The 14,895-nt window shown below is 36.8% G+C and overlaps 1 protein-coding gene across 8 annotated transcripts in view; it reads left to right on the top strand.

The window, feature by feature from the left end:
* Positions 1-12,951, top strand: part of PDE7A (phosphodiesterase 7A) — a 76,543-nt gene extending 63,592 nt beyond the window's left edge. For 7 of the 8 annotated variants that reach the window (XM_049822248.1, XM_049822230.1, XM_049822287.1 and 4 more), the window contains 8 exons: positions 1,709-1,804; positions 4,987-5,087; positions 6,921-7,052; positions 7,363-7,454; positions 8,093-8,237; positions 9,113-9,209; positions 10,246-10,326; positions 11,734-12,951. In XM_049822248.1, coding sequence (XP_049678205.1) covers positions 1,709-1,804; positions 4,987-5,087; positions 6,921-7,052; positions 7,363-7,454; positions 8,093-8,237; positions 9,113-9,209; positions 10,246-10,326; positions 11,734-11,945 — 956 coding nt within the window. In that variant the 3' untranslated portion in view covers positions 11,946-12,951. The remainder of the gene's footprint in view (positions 1-1,708; positions 1,805-4,986; positions 5,088-6,920; positions 7,053-7,362; positions 7,455-8,092; positions 8,238-9,112; positions 9,210-10,245; positions 10,327-11,733) is intronic. The other variant, XM_049822257.1, reaches the window with a different exon arrangement.
* Positions 12,952-14,895: the final 1,944 nt, after the last annotated feature.

The following is a 14,895-nucleotide window of genomic DNA, read 5'->3' as shown; positions in this document are numbered from 1 at the left end:
AAAAAAAGTAAAGTATCGTTTAAGTTATGGACAAACAGTTAGAAGAGAGATTTGTAAATGCGCTGCGAAGGAGGAGGAAGGGCTGCTGCAGTGGGTAGGGTTTTGTGTTATAATCACAGCAATGCAAGCTGAGCTTTGAATAGAATGGAAAGAGGAGATGAGCGAGTCCAGCATCACAGCGACATTTGTGCCAGCATGGGAAGCAAATGGAGGGTAGCTCTTGCAGGTTTTACATCAGTCCAATGGAGTTGGTAGCAGAGATGCAGTTAGGATATTTAAAATTGGCAGGAAGAGAAATTAAGTTCAAAAAAGAAAATGTGGCACCAAAAGATAATTTTCTCTCCTGTTTTGTTGAAGGGATGCTTGGCTTAATCTAGTGTAAAAGTTGTATCCTCATAGTTTGATTTAATACAGAAAATGGGTAGAAAAAACGAAAACAGCGAGGATTTTTAAAAAGAATGTTTGCATAGATAATGATAAAGTTTAGATAACTGAATGTGAAAAAGCTATGTGTGCAGGTTAACTTGTTTGTAAACATAGCTTATTTTGATTAGTTTATCAGATGGGAGTAATCTGAAGTCATCCTTCTTATAAGATGCCTTCTCTACCCTTTAAATACACTTTTTTCAACTATATTTTAGGTACTACCAGTACAGCTTCTATTGTGGAAGCCTTCCTATGCCATCCATTTTGCATCCTAATTTAGTCATTTTAGGAGGACATTTTGAACATTGTTCTTGTCTTGTTCTTGACAGTTTGTAAGGGAAGAATGCTGTATATAAATCTCTGCTTGATGAGCTGCCGTAGACAAGCCTGTAAGAAACAAATTAGTAAATGTTGTTCAAAGAATTGCGCATCTTATTGTGAGGAAGTGGTGTGCACATGCGAATACATTAAGCCTAGTAATAAACTAGATTTAGCAGAAATTTTCGTCCTTTTGTACCTCAGTTTCTCTCTGTGCTATGTTCTTTAATTCCTGCTAAATGAAGATTGTCAGAGTCAATGTACCAAAACTGAGCTATCTGCCACAACACATTGTTTGCATAGTGAATAATGGGCAAGCTATTTCAAGTAAACATTTGCCGGCTCTTTCTCTGTCTCTTACAGTTTTACTTGTTTTACCACTGCAAGTGATTATAATATTACAGCTATGAGTAGGTGAAGTATATTGTGAGCATGTAATAGTATACATTTCCTAGAGAAACTTAAAACTTTGAGTTCTGGGTGAAATAAGGAGTAGTTTAGCAAAATACATGATGAAAATGAGATAGCATATGTACAATGTACAGTAATCGATTGTGTTGGTTAGCTTTTTTCTTTGCCTGCCTGATTATTTTTGTATTCAGTTTTAAGCTGTATGTCTGTTTGTGATATGTTGCATCATGATTTTTATAAAGTTGAATACTGTTGTAACAGGTTTGCACGTTGAAGCCTGTTACTTTTTAATGTTCAGTAACATTTTCCTCCAATCAGTTGACAGTGGACAGTTGGTGAATGCATTATAATTATGCAAAACCACTAGTGATTACTAGAGGAGGTAGCTAATGGAATCTTGTCATGCAGTAAGATTTAAATATTTATCATAAATTGGTGTAGAGATTTGTTTGTATAATTTTTGTGACCAATTTGTTTGAAATAATACATTTCTTGTGAAAGAGTCACTGATTTCATGGCTTCCAATGAATTAGTATTTTCATCTTATTTTTAGGAAACAGTCTAGTCAGCTTAACGTTTCATCTGTTTAATCTTCATGGACTAATTGAACACTTCCAGTTAGATACGATGAAACTTCGTAGATTTTTGGGTAAATACAGCTTTTTATTATGATGAATATTGCTGTTTATCCGCATTTTTATACCTTAACTGAAGTGCTGGTTATAGTTTAGCAATAAGGTTTGAAGAGTACTGATGCAGTCCAGATTGTGAAGTGATTTAAATTATATTGAGACAATCTCTCAAAGTTTCTATGAGTGTAGAAATCTCCATGTTAAATCCAAGCAAGTATTAACAAGTTGAGTAGTTTCATAGCAGGTGCTGTATTGTATTTATTCAATCTAAATAATCAGGAATATATGTGACATTGTGTGACATTTTTATTGGGAAAGGCTAGACAGCTCCTTTCTTTGTTTTGATTTTCAGTTCTGTTTTAATTTCTGAAGTTCGTGATATAGTTTCCTGACTGTATTGAACATGCCAGTTTTGCTATATTTAATGGTGCCAATTTGATGCTATCTCTTGCTTGCTCTAACTCTCCTACAAACAAGCACTCTACTGTGGGGATACAGTCTCCATAGACAGAGTGCAAGACAATTTTACTCAAATGTTTGGGCCCAGGGCACTGGAATGCTTCAATGGAAGGAATTGTAAATACAATGTACAATATTAAAACTAAGTGGTACTTTCACTCGACAGCTGAAAGAGCTGTATTTCTGCATCCCTGTACCATAGACATATGCTGGTGTGATACTTCCTTCCTTCAGTTCTTCAATGACAGTGCCTTTTATTTAAGTTTGTGGAGTGGGGTGCTTTGGTTTTGGTTTTTGTTTGTTTGTTTGGTTGTTTTTTTGTTTGTTCTGTTTGTTTGTTTTTGTTGGGGTTTTTGTTTGTTTGTTTGGGTTTTTTTGTTTTGTTTTAACTGAGCAGGAGAAACAAGATTCCAGTCCGTTTTAGCAGGCTTTCACAGTTTCAGAGAAAACAATTTTGTGGTTACAAAGCTTGTTGTTAACAGGGGAGAAATCACATTTGGAAGGCTTTTCTCCTCTTTCAAACAAGGGAATGTTTTTGTTTTCATCATTTAGTTCTTTTTAAGCTTTAAAAAATTTCAGTTCTGTTTCGCATTTCATGTTGTTTTAAAGTGGATGCAATTCCTTCCAGTTTCAAAAAGATAGATCAGCTGACCTTGAGGACTGGTATATTGGAATGTGAAGAAAACGATTGTAGAAATCTGGTCTTAGGCTACTCAAGTTGTAACTGAGTGTGTTTTGTCTTTCTCATCTTGCTTATTTCCTGGTTAGTTGAGATTTAGCAAATGACAGTACTTGAAATGAAAGGCCAGTTAGGAATGACTGGATTAGTTAAATGGTTATCAAAAGATAACAATAGTCTTAACTACATATGACTACTCAAAGCCATAAATCACTAAAATGAGATTATAGTTGGAAGAAAGCAAAATTTTATTCTAGCTTTGAAATTCCACCACCTTTCCCTTTTTGTTACTGCCTTCAACTTAATAGCAGTAAGAAAAACATTTCTTAGGTCTGTCCCAAGGAACCTTTCTTCTGAATACAGCTGCTTAGCCTGAACCCAATTCATTCTATTCTTTTGCTACCTCTTATAACCTAGTCCAAAGTAATCTGAAGATCAAATTCCAGAAGACGAGGACAGCTCAAGTGGTTCATAGTGCCATACAAAATCTACTTTATTTGAGAACTTACTCTAATCTTTTTAAGGAGAGAAATCTGGTTTTAGTCCTCAGTAGGATCTCAACATTTTATTTTTGTGTATGTATATCATGTATGTGTGTGTGTATACATATGTTTGTTTATACACATACACAGTCTTTCTGTGATTTCCAAAGGTTACTTGGAGAGCTGTCTCCTTCCACTGTGTGTTTTCAAGTTCTTACTCCATACCCGAACAGGGGGAGAGAAAATACCTGGAAACATAGGGTGGTTGTGCCATTCTAGTTCTGGCAAACTGTGATCAAAATTTTGTCCTAGGTCTGCTTTATTAAAAAAAAAAAAAAAAAAGAAAATTGTAGACTTCAGGTAGCTGGACCAGCCTATGAAGCCACAAAAAAATTATTGAGTAAACCAAGGATGTCCTCATTCATGCACTGGATGTGAGGGATAGGTCAAAGGGAGTTCTACTGCAGGTTAATAGACCCCAAAGATGCTTATTTTCATTATTTTCTGTATGAGGTGTCAGCTATGCGTTGAGTACCACTGAGATTACAGGATGGTTACAGTGTTTTGACTTTTCATGAACCACACCTCTTCACAAATACCTTGGCAGTAATGCTCTAACATTACAGTCACAATTGCATGAAGGGTACTGGCTTGTAAGCTGAGTAGGAAAAGAGGTTGTGGGCATGTTTGTTTGAATGGGACTGACAGACTGTAGTCAGCCAGGAAAGTGTTCTTTGGAGGTTTGCTTGAAGCTGCTAATGTGTCATATCAGGCACTTTAGAATATAGTTTGATTGCTGTGCTTCAGAACTTCTCCCCCTCCATTCTTTTTAACATTATAGTTTTTTCACTCTATGTACTCAAGCTAATGTTCATGTCCTTTAAAGTATTCTACCAATAATATTTAAAGACAGACAGGAAGATAAAGGAAAAAGGAGGAAAGCAAGGAAGAAATTAAATAGGGAATATTAAATCTAGGAGTGGTTAGTCAGACCATCATTTAAATGAGATTCTTTTCTAAATTGCATATAGGCTTAAATTTGCCTGAGTACAAGTATGAGAAGATGCCTAAACTATGTAGAGGTGCCTTTCCATGACCACTCTCTGAAGGTGAAAGAAAACCACTTTATATGACAGGAAAGCAGTGCCTAATTCCTCTGATCCGGTCTGTTTCCAAGGCTTGTTACTGAAGTCATTCTGATGCTTTGGTAAATAGTATCATCTTCATTTTGTATTCCAGGTTGCCTCAACATTCAGGCAGGCTAGATTATCAAAAGGAGCCTTTCCTGGGAAGTTCTCAAAGTTAAAGTATCTCAGATTATATATTGATTTCAAGTTGTTTAGTTTTTGCTCTGAGATGATTTTACATGTAGTTGATTTCCTTTAGAAAATACTGTTTCTTCACATAAAAATCTTTTATACCTGCATCGTGGTTCAACTGACAATTTATTGACTTTGACTCTTTTATGTGTATGTAACTTGTGATATTGCATATTTCTGTGCCTAATAAGGACATATAAAATTGTACTTGAAAAACTTGTTATTTTATTCAAATTTGGATATTTGTTATTTTCCTGCAGTTATGGTTCAAGAAGATTATCACAGTCAAAACCCTTATCATAACGCAGTTCATGCTGCTGATGTGACTCAGGCCATGCACTGTTACTTAAAAGAGCCCAAGGTAAGGGATCATTCTCACTTTTACATCACATGTGCATACAGAAATACATGTATTTGTGTGTATGCATATAAATGGGTTGTGTGCACATAGATGTATGTGTATATGCACATACACACACTTTTTATTAAAAGTGAACAAACCTAAAAACCTAACAAAAACCATTTTTGAACACAAAAAGGCAGGAAATTACCCTCCATGTTGCTGAGGCTGTGGGTTCACACCTGACAGCATGCTTTTCTTTTTTCTCCTCTTCTGAGCTGGCATTGTCTTTTGTGTGTCTTTGTGTTGAAGCAGAATAGGTAATTGATTAAGATTGCAGCTGTTTAACATAGCTCTGTGCCCCAAGACATAGAATTGCGGCCTGAGTCAGAGCTGGCAATAATAAACCTGTGTATTTGTTGTTTGGGGTGGGTTTTTTTCCTCCAGAAACTACCCTTGCTTTGCTTGTCAATAGTATACTTTGGCCGGAGGCATCTTATAGCAATACATCAGGAATTCTCTTTGGCCTTTCTTTCTAAAAAAGGGCAGTGTGACAGATCCTAAGGAGCTGAGCTAGTTCAGTGGTTTTTTTTCTTGCTACTTGGACTGCTGGCAGTCTGCTCTAACTGATTTCTTAGACAATTTCAGGGCTAAATCTTGTTCTGTATTAAATTGAAGACTGTAGTGCACTTTAGCCAGGGTAAGACAAGTTATCTACTTTGCAGATTATCTCCAATCTGGTATTCCCTTGAATAGCATAGCTCTTTATTCTGCTTCTGAGGTAGCAACAAGTAAGTTCTGGCTCCATGGATGTTTTTCAGAAGCTCTTTGCCCACTCTTCCTACTCAGTTTCTCAGTGCTGCTCTCTGATCAATTGTTGGTGCAGTGAGCCAAATCAGAGCTGATACGTGATGAGTTTTTTTATGGCATGCAGTTTGGAAGCTCTGAGCATTTTTAATTTAATACTTGTGGTGTAAGTTTTGTAATGCTTCAGATACAAGTATAGACTTTGTATTTTTAGTAACATATATAGCTACTGGTTCTGTTGCACCGAAGTACATTATAAACATGTGAGGCATGATAGATGGCAAATGCAACAGGGAATATAAAATTCTGTCCTTGTAGGGTGTTTTCTGCATTTCACTTTTGTGCGGGCAGAACTGTCCTCTCTGTTTTAGTGCAAGTTAGACTTTATTACTGAGTTTAACTCAGGGACCTCCCAACCAGAAATAGTAACAGCTATGAACAGTGAAAGTAAGTCCATGCAGTTTCATGCCGAGTTAATCAACATGCACGTACTTCTTGAAAATACTTATTTTTGGTAGATTTTCCTCCTTCGGTTCTTTTCCTGGTAGACTTTGAAATACAATTCTGTGTAAGAGTAGAAATCCAGTCTGAGCGGTTCTAAAGTCTTCCAGAGCATTACTTTCTTCCTTTTAAGATGAAAGGTTTTTATGTTTTTTAAAATACACTCGGTATTTAAAGCAGAATTGACACATACAGACAGACTTGGTAAATGAGATGGAGAGCTAATTTTAAGAATTTGTTGCTTTTACAGGGACTGGTTAGAAATAGTACTTCATTATCAGCTAGAAAGTAGCATTTTGTGTGCCAGCATTTTTTAAGACAGAACCTTCCCCTTCAGAAAGAATAATGCTTAAACCGTTGTTGAAATTTTGTAGCTTTTGACGGGGAAATACTGTGAAAAGTCAGTGGGATATTAGTTTTACATTATTAAAGTTTTCTCTGAGTTTCTATTGGCTTTCAAAAAACAAAAAATGTGACACCCATGCCCTTTTCTAAGGGCACACTTGCATTGCTAACAGAATTATATTTGTTGTTATTATCTTACAGCTTTCCAAATCTTTAACTCCATGGGATGTTCTGCTCAGTTTAATAGCAGCTGCCACACACGATTTGGATCACCCAGGTGTTAACCAACCTTTCCTAATTAAAACAAACCATTACTTAGCAACTTTATATAAGGTAAGCAACTTTATATGTTTTGTTAAAACCAGGTTTGGAGAAAGCCTGAGGAATACAGAAAAGGAATCTAAACTGTGATGTATTTAGCTAATGGTAGGTTTGAATCCAGACATTGTTTCCATGCCACTGCGATAAAAAATGTGCAAGCTAACAAAGTGTTCAGGATTTGTGAGTTTTAACCTCCTTGAAAAAAAAGAAAAACACCACCCCAAAACCCAATGAAACTGTCTGGTACTGCTCTTAGTATATAGCTCTTCAGTTTAAGGAAAAAGTCATCGATTGATTCGTATAATACCCTTTTTGTTTGCAGAATACCTCAGTATTAGAGAACCATCACTGGAGATCAGCAGTGGGGTTGCTGAGAGAGTCTGGTTTATTTGCACATATGTCATTAGAAAACAGGTAGGTTTATACAAAATAGTATAGATTAGTTTAAGATGTAAGCAAGCTGTCACTTAAGACAGCCTTGCAAAACAAGCTAAATTACTGCATGGCAGTCCTGAATACAAAACGTAGATTAAGATCTATTTTAAGAATTCCTGGATACCGTGCTGTTGGAGTAGAGCAAGTTCCTGGTGCAATGTGATATTTGGAAAATAGCATTTACTGGGAGCACACTGAAGAAGTGTATTCAATATAGTCAAGCACCTGTTCAGATTACACTTGGCAGCCTTTTCTTGTTCTGCCACCACAACTGTAGTTTAAAATAGACCCTCTTTACCTACTTTAACAAGAAATAAGCTTTAAACAATTAGTTTGTGCATTTTTAAGGAGAAAAAAAAAAAAAAAAGGCAAAAAAAGAGCTGAAAACTGTTTTAGTCTTCCTGAAAGCTGCCAGTGAAACATCTGATATTTCTATGGGTGTTGTAGGAATTTTTCAGAGAAGGAAAACGAAAAAAAGGAAACAGTTCAGTGGAAGTGCTGATTATAAAGCTTGCATTTGTATAATAATGAACATGATAAAGAGACATGTAAATCTAGTGATGGCTGTCGTTCTTTAATAATTAAGCTTTTTGAATGTTTGGTATCGCTAATTTCAGGCAGCTGATGGAAAGCCAGATAGGTGATCTCATTCTTGCCACAGACATCAGTCAGCAAAATGAGTATCTGTCCATGTTTCGATCCCATTTGGATAGAGGAGACCTATGTTTAGAGAATGCGAACCATCGTCACTTCATTTTACAGGTGATCTTTTGGGTAATATTTTTGAAAATACCATTTTAGCATCAAAAATAGTTTACTTAAAATGATAAATACTACTTCTGCCAGGCTACCTTCTTCTTTCAAAATGAAGTAGAGATATATCTTTAAGTTAGTGTTGCATTACAAAAAGGTTGTTCCCTCCACTTCAATCTCCCTCCCCCCCTGCCCCCCCAGCACTTCTCCCAAGTGATGTCGTTGTGTTGCTAAGTCTGATAACTTACAGCTGCTAAAGCAAGGAGATATGTGTTTCCAAGACAAGGTTTAGTTCTTCTGACAACTCTACTGCAGTCTCAGAACTGTGAAATGCTTTGTCAGAACGTATTTCAGGAAAGGAAAGCACTACTGTTGTGAATCAATTTGCAGCTTAAGAGAGGTTTAGCAAGCTTTAAAAACAAAAGCCTTGAGAGTCTCTTTAGGTTTATAGAAAGCTTTATTTATTAGGTCCATATTGTGGATTATAAAAGAAAGTAGACAAACAGATGAGAAGTTCTGTGCTGTGCAAATCATTACTAAAAATGTGAACTTCAGAGCCAGAAATGGAAAATACTGTTTGCTTACTTTGATGTTTCTTTTTCTGAGGTGGTTGTTGTCTCCTGTACTAGTGAATGTACTAAATACAGTGCCCCTGAAATACTTTGACTTGACTGAATTTCCGTATTATTCAGAGATGATCATGAGATCTGATAGTTCCCTGAGCGTTTTTAAATTTGATTATAGAACATAACTTCAGAGAAGTGCAACTGGTAGGTAGGTTTGTTATTCACAAAACTTAAAATAATCTGCTGTCAGGAAATAAATAATTACAGATGCTTCTGTTGGAGGGAGAGGTAATCTAACGCTGTATGTTAACTTACTAGATGGCTTTGAAATGTGCTGATATTTGCAATCCATGTCGGACGTGGGAGCTGAGTAAGCAGTGGAGTGAAAAAGTAACAGAGGAGTTCTTCCATCAAGGCAAGTAAGAGTAGAAGTATCTGTTGGTACATAATGTATTTATACTGTGGAGAGAGCGACTATGAGTCATAGCTCCTTGCAAATAAAGGAATTTGTATTTAGGACGAAGAGATTTACAGTATAGTATGGGATTTTTTTTTTTTTTACTTTCATGGGTTGTACTACTTGCAAAAGGTCGGTGTTACTGGAACCCAATCAAGAATCTGCTTAGAATCTGAATCTAGAACAGCTTATGCAGTAAGATCCTTCAGCCTGAAAAGTGTTTCAGATGAATAATTATGCTCACCTTACATTTACTTAGTGGTTTCACTAAATTATGAAATACATTCATCATGTATCTTCAATATTTAAACTTTTAGCTGTGAGGCCTGTTGGTAAGCAGGTAAGAGCCAGGGAGGAGATTTTTAGTTACCATGCAGTTAAGGCTACTTACTTATGTAAGCAGTTAATAAGGCTTTTAATTGACAAATAGAGTGAATTTTCTCCATTATTATTAAATTGTTTTAGTAATAAAATAAAGTGTACTTCTCCTTAAGGCTAGTTTAGCTGATTTGAGACCTGCTAATTTGTGCATGGATATGATAAATGGGGAACAGTGCTTTATTTGGTGCTAATCATGTGAAGCTTATTCTTAGATAAAGGTGATGGGGAAGCAGAATAACAAATTGCCTTTAGTGAGAAATTTCTGAAGGCTAAGCTATTCTCTTCCATATTGCTAAGGGGGGATTTTAATTTGTCATTTCTATGGCTGTCTAGGAGGTTTTGCAAGGAAGTATGTTAATCCTTTAGGAAACCTGTGATTTGATGTTTTTTCTTTAATTATTGTTTGATGAAAAATAAGAAGTACTGTTAGTCTCACTGACAGGCCTACTTGGTTTTTTTGGGAGATGTGGGAGAGAAGTAAATCTATTCAGCCAGCTGCAAGGTACCATCCTTGTTAACCAACATGCACAGCTTGCCTCTGTTAGTGTTTGATGGCTCCATTTGGGTCTGGACTTGATGACTTAACAGTTGTATTATACTTTTGTTTATTTAGGAGATATTGAAAAAAAATATCACTTGGGTGTGAGTCCACTTTGTGACCGACAGACGGAAACTATTGCCAACATCCAGATTGGTAACTGCAGTTCAATTTATTTTAGTAGATTTCTTTCAGGATGCCATTTGAAAAAAGTACCTTTTTAGATACATTTCCTAGAGGTTGTACCTGCTCTGTGTGCGTGTGTGGCAGCACTTTGAAAAAAATTGCTTTTTGTAACGATTTGCCCTATAACATTTCTCCCTTGAATTGAGTGCTTATTGGAAAGGTGCTGCACGACAGTCCTGGATCCCGAAGCCTCTCTCTTTCCTCCCAGAGCAGGTACAGCATGGGAAGCAGCTGTCTGACTCTTCCCATGCTGCTGCCCAGAACTTTCTTCATCTGAAGTGGCCAGCTGGGGAAGAGGAGTGTTCATTCCCCTTGCATGTGCAGTCTCGGGTGCCTTTCGCAGCAAAGCTGTCACAACAGGCTTTCAGCTGTCTGGGTTTAGCTTTCTGGAATGTTAGCATTCCTTTTAAATGCAGCCTTAAGAAGAGTGGTGGGCAGAGGTTTGATGGAGAATGGTGAATAGCCATTGTATATATATTTTTTTTTTTTGCTTACTTGAGTTGGATTTGAAGTAGTAAAATGACTTTTTATAGTTATTTTTAATAAAGTTGCTTAGGTAGATTGAATGGGACTCAGTTAAAAACATAGTAAAGAGGAAATTTAAGCACAAACACAGTGTGAATTAGTGCTTTAAATTAGAGGCAAAACCTGATCTATTCAATCAGCTGCATTGTTTTAATTTAGCATGTTAGAAAATCATGTATTTCTGTAATTGACAGATTCTTCAATTTTGGTCACCTTAGCATTGAATTTTTGGTTCATGGAAACAGACACTAAAAATAAATGCACACGCACATACACACATCATGTATATAAAAGTTTGTGTGTTGATGTTTTGTGGCCTTTTAAAAAATCTTTATAATTTGTATTTTTAGCCAGCTTAATATTGTGAAAAGAACATCTTCTTTTCCACCTCTCTAGTATAGTTCAGCCTGTCTATGGGGTAATTTGTTATAAAATCTTTCTTTGAGAAATTTAGGTTTTCTGAAGTAATCTGTGTGACTTAGTTGCTGATATTTAGATTCTCCCCGCCATGTTCTCCAATATTTTCCTTTATTTGGTCATTGTTGGGAAAGAAAGGAGGTTAATTTGTAATCCAATATAATGCTGTTCTTTCGACTGACTAGTAAAATCTTTTACATTTTGAGAGATTACTTTGTAAAGATGCCCTAAATATTGAAATTAATTTCTAAATGCATGTTGGAGAAGAGCAGTCTGACATATTGTTTATTTTCTGCTACTAAATTTTATTTAAAATACTTAATTTGAGGTTTTGGGTTTGGTGTGGTTGGTTTTGGTGGGGTTTTTTGTTGCTTTTTTTTTTCCCCCCTTCCCTGTTTTTTTCAATTGGATGTGTGTGTTTGCTTGTTTTCAAAGGGTTTATGACCTACTTAGTGGAACCACTGTTTGGGGAATGGGCCCGGTTTTCAAACACCAGGCTGTCGCAGACAATGCTTGGCCACCTGGGACTGAACAAGGCTAGCTGGAAGGGAGTGCAGAGGGAACAGTCTGGCAGTGGTGACGATGTTGACCCCGCTTTTGAGGAAATGGACTCAGACATATTACCTCAGGAACCTCGATTGTCCTGACCTCAATCTTCATGACAAAACTGCCTCTTCTCTTGGTATCTGCACGGTTGGATTAAAGGAGATACTTGCCAGCCCAAGGTTTTGGTAAAATGATGCCAGCATTATTTATTTCCAAGTTTTCCTTTGACACAGACCATTTGAACCAGAATTTTTTTAACCTGCAAGATCTGAACATAGAGCAATATGCATACGCCTCAGTTGGTTTTCGTTCGGAACCTTGAATATGCAAAGCACAGCAGTGACTGAGCCTTGGAGGAACAGTACAAAAGCTTCATTGTGCCACATGGCTTTGTTTTTTTGGTGACATTTGGAATACGGTCTTCAAATCTAAGACTTGAGATAGATGGTTCCACTTTCTTGGAATTTAGCAAGACTTGCATAAATGTGTTCAAAGCATACCTTCCACTCAGTCCCTGTTTAATACGGAAATGTGAAGTGCCCATCCTCTGCTGCCTCTGGCAAGACTTGATGTTTACAAATGTACTCTGAAACTATTGGTTCTAGACTTAACCTTTGCGCATGGCTGTGAAGGAACCACTAACTTGGTTTTTTTGCTTTTTTTAAAAGAAAAAGATCAAATCTGAGACTGCAGCTCTTGTTTCTTTGGATGCCAGAAAAGCCTCCCATTTGCCATAATTTTGTTTGTGCACTGGGAACTGAGCATTCATCATACAGCACAGCCAAGCTTTACTCCAGTGCTATATGGGAATGCAATTTTTTAACGGCAGAAAACACTTCTGAATTTGGGAAGGGAAGGGGTGGGGGTGGGGGGGGAAGCGTCCGAACTGCATTGCGATTCTGCAGTGGAAACATCGCATGTTGTTTTCACTATTGTACACTTGAACTGCACATGCAAGAAAAAGGTGGAATGTCTAAACACCATAATCAGCTCAGGGTATTTGCCAATCTGAAATAAAGTGGGATGGGAAGCGTGTCCTTCAGAACAAGGGTACAAATGCCCCTTTCGCTGCAGCGTGTGTGTATGTGTGGGTGTGTGTATGTTTGGGACGGGGGAGGGTGGGAGGGAATCGGGAAGGGTTTGAACGGCAACATTTTTTTTTTAATTTTATTTATTCTTTTAGAATGTGACAATTTCATGAACAGCCACATTGGGGAGGAAACTGTAACAAATTGCTACAGATGCCTTAAACTATGCACAAAGCTAAGTGACCAAATTTGTTTTTGATTTGAAAAATAATAATAATAAAAAAAAAGTGCATTGTTTACGTATTCCTCCCTCTACTGAAACATTACCCACTAAAGGGTTTTTGATGGGAAAAGGAGAAAATGTTTTTTAGGACAAAATTAAAGGACTAATTTTAAACTTAAAACATTCCATTTTTGTAATTTGTTTTACATTGTTTTAAGTACAGTAAGCACAACTGTAATCTAGTTTGAGAAACTGGTGCTTTCTTTTAGTTCATTTGTATTTCCCTGTTATTATTGTAAAAGACTGTTTCTTAATTCTGTTTACAGTTTGTTGCAACAGCCATTTTTGGGAGAGAGCTTCAGCGTAAAGCCATTTGTAAAGGCTTTGCCATATTCATTTTAATATGTGCCTGTTGCTGTTAACTTTTAATTAATAAAAAAAAATCTTTTCACATTATGCTCCTGTACATTTAAGTTACGACCGAGTCCAGCATTATGGAAAGGTAGCTAAGGTTGCAGTCAGCTTCCACTGTAAAACTTAAGTCAACTTTTGGATTTGAAAATACTAGTCCTCGTACGCCAAAATTTATTGCCTCTCGGAGCTTCTTCGCCTTTTACTGTTTGAAAAGCAAATCCTGACTTACCTGTTTCCCTTCTAAAATTCAGTTGTTTATTATTCTTTCATGTTCCCTGAAGTAGTATCATTAATCTCAAAGTGGCCATGTTTAAAAGAAATAAATTTATAATGAAACCATTTTTTTGAACCTGTGTGAACTTCCTTCCTTTGCTGTCAGTGCAAGTTCTTGCTGTTGTCTGACTTCAACAGAGAAGGATCAGATGGGACAATGAGCTTTGGCTATAACTTGCAGAAACAGAAAAGCCTTATTTTAACAGGTTGTCTTTGAAAGGGTGATACTTGCCAGTGGTGTTTGGAGCTGTTGGAATGAAGAGGTAATGCCTGTATGTGAGTAACTTACTAGAGGGAGACTGCAGCTAAGCTTCCTTACAGCCTGTACAGATTTGTAGGGTTAAGCGTGGAAAAGTACAGATTCCTTTTCCATGTTGTTGAATAAAACATATGCCAAGCCTGCAGCTATTTTCAAACAACCACTAAAATCAGTATCTGATGATGTCTTCTGTGACTCACTTTTTTTTTTAAATGTGAATTGGTTTAAAGACAGGGCCTCAACAGCAATATAAATTTTGCTACCTGTTACACGCTATTTATAAGCATATTTTAATACGTAATTTTAATGAAAACTAAAATCAGTGCATTTACAAATACATATGTAGCAATATTTCAGTACATTTATAAACAACCTGTGATTCTTTAACATTGTGCAGTCTTGCTGTCATCTGCTCTGATAGGAACCAGTACAGCTTGTCAAGGTGCTAGAGTAAAACGTGAGTAGTTTTGTTCAAAGCCACCTTTCCTGGAAAGGGCCTTCTGTCTTTTCCTACCAGGCTGGATTTAGAAAGACTGGTTCTAATCCCATCTATTGGTGTACATGGAAGCTTCTGACATTTGACTGAATTACAGAGAAAACCAAAAACCTAAACCACAAAAAAATGAATGCCTTCTCTTGAACGTGCTGTCTAGAAATGCCTTCTACAAATCTATGTTGAACTTCAGCATTCCTACAGCTTAAATGTTTCATGAGAGCTGAGAGCATACATGCGCCAGGAGCATACCTAATGTGCTACAACCCCGAACAGCCAGTCGTTGGCCCCTGTGAGTCCAGAAATACGTCACGGGATGGAGGCCAGATCCCCACCATAAATTGTTCCAATCCTACAGCTC

This window comes from Accipiter gentilis, chromosome 2, assembly GCF_929443795.1.
Source record: "Accipiter gentilis chromosome 2, bAccGen1.1, whole genome shotgun sequence".
In the NCBI taxonomy this organism is placed as follows: domain Eukaryota; kingdom Metazoa; phylum Chordata; class Aves; order Accipitriformes; family Accipitridae; genus Astur; species Astur gentilis.
This window is presented reverse-complemented; position numbering and strand designations above follow the sequence as displayed.